This window comes from Dendrobium catenatum, unplaced genomic scaffold (genome assembly GCF_001605985.2).
Source record: "Dendrobium catenatum unplaced genomic scaffold, ASM160598v2 original_scaffold_76759, whole genome shotgun sequence".
Classification (NCBI taxonomy): domain Eukaryota; kingdom Viridiplantae; phylum Streptophyta; class Magnoliopsida; order Asparagales; family Orchidaceae; genus Dendrobium; species Dendrobium catenatum.
The window spans coordinates 970,698-977,767 of NW_021395205.1; the positions used below are offsets into that span (position 1 = coordinate 970,698).

General features: G+C 33.6%; 1 protein-coding gene across 1 annotated transcript; it reads right to left on the reverse strand.

Annotated features, from left to right (window-relative positions):
• Nucleotides 1-396: 396 nt before the first annotated feature.
• LOC110095572 lies at nt 397-1,626 on the reverse strand. The gene has a single exon (XM_020821170.1). The coding sequence runs from the start codon at nt 1,624-1,626 to the stop codon at nt 397-399; it is 1,230 nt and encodes a 409-aa protein (XP_020676829.1).
• Nucleotides 1,627-7,070: the final 5,444 nt, after the last annotated feature.

Here is a 7,070-nt window from a genome sequence, read left to right on the forward strand (position 1 = left end):
GTTTATGTATTTCCTCATACAAGACATTTTCTAAAAAAGTTTCAAGGCTTTAGATTTATGAGTATATATAATTTTGGGAACAATTTCTCTCATTCTTTTCATATAAACATCTTTTTTTCATTTCCGTAGTTGTTTTTTATGTAATATACTCCAAAGCATTCTTTACGTCAAAAAAGAAGCAGATTCTACTTGCTAACACAATATCATAAAAAGACTCAATTGTGATCTAACATTATTAGTATCTTTTCTTCAAAACAAATATAAAAAAGGTAAGCAGATAAATAAATAAAAAAACTACTCAATATTACCTAATAAATTGTCCAATAAATATTCAAAATAGACTTATAATCCAAAAATATTCATATTACATGCTTAGCAAATATTAAGATATTCAATTTATAAAAGTGATGGTGTAAACCATAATGATGGTGGCCAATTAGTTCGTGAATAAGGGTGAAGGATATATTGAATGCGATCATTGTAAACATCACAAACTCCAACATCACAATCAGCATCACATGGAAACATGTTGCTCGAATGATCGGCGAAATATATGCAGTTTGGTATAATTCCTGTAGCAACTGTGTGATTCAAAGAAAATGTCTGATTACAACCCACAAAAAAGGAGTATTTCTCCAGCTCGTTGATTGGGATCCATTGAGAGTATGAAGAAGAAGAAGAAGAAGTAGAAGAAATAATAGCTGGCTCAAACTTGAAAACAGAGATATTCATCGTCTTTGCGTAATGGTGACTATGAAGAGTAATATCAACCACCCTCTCTATTTTTAGAAGAGTTCCTGACAAAAAGGCAATATAATACATACATTCAACATTTCTGGTGTGATAATAAGGGTTGGGCATATTCGGGCATATTAATTCAACATTTTGTCCATTGAGGTCAAAAGAAAGAACCATAGAAAAATTTGTGATTGCATAAAATCTTTGATTTTCTTCATGATAGTAAACATCCTCAAACTGCTCCTCGTCCTCGATATTATAAAGAGATAGTTGTGGCCCGAGAACCCAAGTAAGATCTTCTGGCCTTGCCAAAGCAAGCGCTTTTGTAATGCCAAAGATAACAACAACAGTTCTAGAGGAGTCATTTGAGGAGACAATGATCTTATGAAAATATATATCACGTAAGTCATCAGTTGAAAAGTCCAAGAAAATTTGATTGTAAGGAATCCTGATGGAACCGTCAAGGGCATATTGTGGCTCGATCAAGGTGGAAAGGGATGGGAGTGATATTTCGGCCTTTGTGATAGGATTGAAGAGGCGAGGTTGTAGATCCATTTTGTCAAGGGTCACAAGCCATCCATCCTTGGAGCCAAAACAACGGCGGCCACATGTGAAGCTACCAATGGAGGAGAAGCAACGATGGAAGCTGAGGACAGCTACTTCTCTTGCTATGGAAAGTTCGCGGAAGGTGAGTATGTCGGAAGCCTCCTCGGAATCATTAGAAAGGAGCAACCATGGGGAGGGACAACATTGAAATCCAAGGAGTGCATAGTTGGTAAGAGTGAAACTCCATGAGGTGCAGACAACAGATAATCGGATTAAGTCTACAATGGTCAAGTGCGATGAGATGAAACATAGGAGATCTATGGGGAGATTAGACCATGCCATAATATTATTGTTTTTAGGGTGGCCAGTGGAGGAAATGAGCTACGACACCTTCCAACACTACAACGCTTTGACAAAAAATAATAAGAGTTGGAATCAAATATGCAATCTTTGTTAGAGATATAAATATGTGGAATAGAATAAGTATTTGTGGAAAATATTCAAGTGCATTAAATTTTCTTCTCATTTGTGGCTCATATGTGGTTAATTAAATTGGCAAGTTGGCTTTATCCATAAAAATATAGGGCACAAAATTCAAGTTGTAAACATTAAATTTATCATTTAAAATTTTATATTTATTTTTAAAATTAAATTTATCTTTTATTGCATGCTGATTAAGAGATCTAACTAGACTATTTGTGTCAAAAATTGGCTTTGTTTTAAGAGGTCTCCAAATGATTATTCTTAAATATATAAATGAGTGAAAGATGAGAAAACATATTTTGTATATGTTTTACCGTAGACCTTGGTATTTATTTAAAATAGTTATATTATTTCATTTTACAAAATGAATTTGGTGTCTTAATGGCTCTTTCATTAGGTTGGAAATAGTTTGTTTTTAATAATATTATAAATTAATAAAATTTCTAATAAATTTAGTTCATATAATAAAAATATATATCATGTAGGACATGAATTTTTCTTAGTTTAGTAATATGCAAACCACTCACTAATTCTTATTAAAAGAGATCCCACTGCATATCTTGTTTCCTCTAACGAGACATCATCATTGTGTGATTGATGGAAGGAATAATGAAATTAAAAAATAAGGTAAGTAGTCATCACTGCCAATTAATTGATAGGAAAATTATTAAAATAAAATAATGAATGTATGGTGCATATAGGTATATTGCCTTTATTAGAAAGTAATCAATAAAATTTGAAAAAAATAAAAATAAAATTTTAAAGCCAGAGATTTTGTACGCCCATAAATAGCAATAACAACCATTAGAAGAGATAATGATCTTCTATAAATATATATGACACAATTTGTATGTGCTAAAGTATGAGTAAATTTAAATAAAATAAAATTTAATTTCTTGAATGAGCAGAAAAAATTCTCGATTGTGATTATGGATATCAATGGGATATTAAATATTAAATCAACCTTGACGATGAGAGAATTTATTGAGTTTCATTAAACTTGAAAAGTCATGATCATGTTCTTCATTTGATCATACATATCTTTTAAGGATCTCAATCATTATTCCATTACACATCTCTCCATAGTCTTGATCTATATTTGATTATTCGTGGCTCACCACAATCACAATCTTAGTGTAATCACACATCATGCCACGATCATTATATTTGTTCGATCATGTGTGTCCTATCATGATCACGATCTTCGTTTAATCATTTACTGTTGACCTCACTTTTGGTGAGGTAGGCATCTTATCTTCTCCTAGGATTCTCCTAGAAGTTATACCCTCTTAACTTAGTTTAGCAATCACCTCTATGATTTCCTTTATGGATGCCCGATGACATTGTGTTGACTCAGCCTCGATTGTAATGATTTAATTCCAATCGAATACGTTTACATAAAATCAAATTCCATTAACTTGACTTAGAACTAATGGATGCCAAATTAGTCTAAATTATATTCAATCGATCCATGTCGAGTTATTTCAACTTGATGTTCAATTCGACCTTGATGACTTCGATCAGCCTAAATTAACGCACATCGAATCAATCAAAATCAAATTGAACAACCTTAAAACCAATTTAAGAGAAAACTCATTAATTTAATGCCAAAATGGTCAATGTAGGTCCATTCATACTAAATCAATCAAATCAACCTCAAACTCATTTCAAAATTTATCTCTTCATCCAAAATCAATCTCAATCCACATTATTTCAATTCGAGATAATTTAAAAGCAACTTGTAGTCCTCAAATTTCATTTTAAAACAAAACTCATTCAAGCTAAATTAACCTATCCAAAATTCAATTTAATGAAAAGAAAATTGAATCGAATTTTTTCGACACAAAATTAACTCGTCTTGAAATATTTTGAACTTAATTAAATCATATTAAGCCCAAAATACATTCTAATTCATTAATTTAATTTTTTAATGTTGTATCATGCATCCATATCAGCTAAATTTAATGAATTAAATACAAATCTTTGGATTTGATTAGAATATGGGTAGAATCGATATTCTTTTCCTCTAACACAATAGCGACTATTTTTAGCAGGTTGATTGGGTGCATGCATGCCACTTAGCCGTGCTAGAGGGGGATTGTTTTGGGCAACCGAATCCGGAGGGGTGACTTCTAAATTTCAAATAAGAAGAAAAAAAAAACAGATAAGGCATTTGGAGGATCTACTATAGCCTTTGGGGTTCCGTCTCACTCTGCTCCTTCCACCCATCTACTCGCATGAAGAAGCCTGGTCTGCCAGCTTCCACTTAGGCAACTGCCCCTGCTCCCACGCCTTAACTGACTCTAGCCTACCCATGACCGTTGCGGTACATTGGCATATCACACTCCTGCATGCCAAGCCCGCACTACCCCACCGGACTCCCGATCATGTGCTCCCTCTGCCTACTGCATGCATTCCCATTTGAACATACTTGCCCACATGAAATAGCTTGCACACGACAACCTCCATCTCCTTCGCTCCAGAAGTCATCCAGACGTCGTGCACCATGCCTTCTCCCACATGAGCTCCACATGACCTTCTCCAACATCGTAGAATCATACCCAACACGAGACCCCTGCTCCTGCCCTCCTAGCCTTCTGCCAGTCCACATCCTGCCAGTTTGCATGTGCCCGACTAGCTTGTGCTGCTTTTCCCCCTTCCATTCACAACAACCGACCACCCCTTCTCCTCGAGTGATTGTCTACTCCAACAACAGAGCTGTTCCACCCTCATTCAACAATTTTCATGGTAGACTTTCAAATGCATTTCCATTTCAATTAATTAATTTAATAATTATATGATGATAAAAAATGGATTGTATCTTGACATTGGTATATGAAATAATTTTTCCTAATGTTTTGATCCTAAATTTTCTTAATATCAACACTAATAATGGAACAATCATAATTCCAATACAAACTCCTAACAATGCATGCAACTGACATATATAAAAAAATAAATTTGTTGAAACTTCCCTCGAGTCCATATCTCTACCACATTTTGGGCTGAGCAAACCTCCTTTTGTTAGCTCATGATAGCCTTATTCTCTCTCACCTTCAACCCATGTGTTCATAACCTTGCTTGTCCAGAATCTTCACTCGACCTCATAAGTTGCCTGAATTGATGTCTAGCTCCTCTTCTTGTAGCTTCAACTACACTGACAACGTCTAACACAATAATTATCTCTCCCCTATCATAAGCAACTCTACAACATTTCTTAGGATATTGACCATAGCTGAGCAAATATCTTACAACCTAACATCTACTTCTTAAATTAAAGCATCCCGTAGAACATCCTGACAAAGATGCAACTCATGTTGATGTGTTGGTTGGGAGCTTTGGCTATCAACCAAGAAGTTTTGAGTTCAAAATTTGTGTATGTGATGTGTGTATAAATTTTCCTTAATTGGCCTCTATGTCGTAAAAAAATCCCAACAAAGCCCTTTAATTCCTTTTTTTTTTATTATCATAGCCTATTCCATGCATCCACATTTATTAGCAGCATTCTTTGAAGATTGGTGTGTATGTCGACCAGTTCAAGCCTTAAACTTGATTGTTCGGCCTAATCATAGTTTAGTTCTCTTCTTTCTTACATTTGAGCATATCATGAATTTAAAATTTGATGATTGGCATTGGCTTTTCACATGCACTTTTTCATGTAAGATCATCATTGGTGGAGCCTAATGAGACATTTAGGGTTTAGGTTCAATGATTGCATGATCTTACGCATGTCAAATGTAAGTGATAAGTGAATAATGCAGATAAGTTGCATGAGCACTACTAGGTTTTTGCCCTAACTGTCTCCCCTCGTCGGAGGGGTTTTGTCTTCTGGTCGTCGGATGCCTCTCCCACTCTGGGAAGTTTCTTCCATCATTTATGTTTGATCTCTTTTCCTATCCCTTTTTTTTTCATTCTTCTCGAATTGCTCCATCTCCTTGATTGCTCGGCCTTTGGTTGAATGGTGTTTAATCATGTGAGGTTAGTTAATCCTTGATTTTTGAACAGGAAATCAATGTCTAGATTTTTTCTTGATGCCCTTTTAGGGGCTTTATCTTTAGTACCATTTTTCATATCTTAAAACATCAACTTTTCACTGGTTCACATCGCTTTGGATCTCAAAAAAAGTAGTTGTGCCTCTTGCTGCTCCTTTTAAGTTCTCTTTGGTAGGAAAGTTTCCTAATCAAAGGCCACCTTTAGATTTGATCAAAAAAATTCTTTTTTAACTTATAACTTTCTGGAGAGTTTTCAGTTACTCTGTTTGATTTTCAGCTTGTCTCGAAAAAAATGAGTAGTGATATAGATTATAGTCAACCTTTTGTGCACTAATCCAACTTTATTAGTAACTTTTCATAAAATTAACCAATAGGTCACCCATTTTCAATATTAATAAAGAAATGTCCATTGTTCAGATTTGGGTTTCCTTCTTGAATCTTCACTCACATTTGTTTGCTCCTCATATCTTATACAGGCTTGGCTCACTTTTTGGTCATCCCCTTCGTATTGATACCACCACTTCAATTGGCTCTCATCTGTTAGTTTCTAATGTGTTGGTGGAACTGGATATTATGAAACGTTATCCAAAATGTTATCTTAGTAGTATTTTCGGTGCTTTGATTGTAGCTCTGTGAGCATTTGCACCTTTTTTATTTTATTAACGTTTAGGCCCCTCTATAGGTTTTATCTTAAAAAATAGTGCATTATGTAAATAAAATAAATTGGATCATACATATGTGTTTGTTTAGTGTTCTAAAATAGGATCATACATATGTATATGTTTAGCGTTCTAAAATGCTTTTTTTTATGAGAGAATATCAACCAAATCAGGGCAAAGGAAATTTTGGCTCAAATATTTTTAACAAAATTCAAATTAGATATTAATTCCTATTTTTCCTAACTTATAAAAGATTCTAAATAATAAAAAATATAAATAGTGTGATACATTTGTTCCATGGTAATGTTTATAAACTTTGCTATTTAAGTTTTGGATTCTAAATGTATCTAAAATGGGATAAAAAAAGTAATAATGCAATAGGTGCAATAATTCTCTTATAAACCTACTTTCTTTAAGGCTTCCCTATAATATTCAGTAGTATGTTAAACGCACTTTTATGTTTTCATTAAACATTACTAATTATAAAACATCATTCATGCAACAGAATCAAATTCTTATTGATAGTGTCTTTTAAGAAACTATTATCATCATCGTTAATCTTTTACCAATTATTTAAGTCTTGTACTATAAATCCTTATATTTCCTTTTTTTTGTTCTCAATTATTGAATTTTCTAATAAACAAATCAAGAG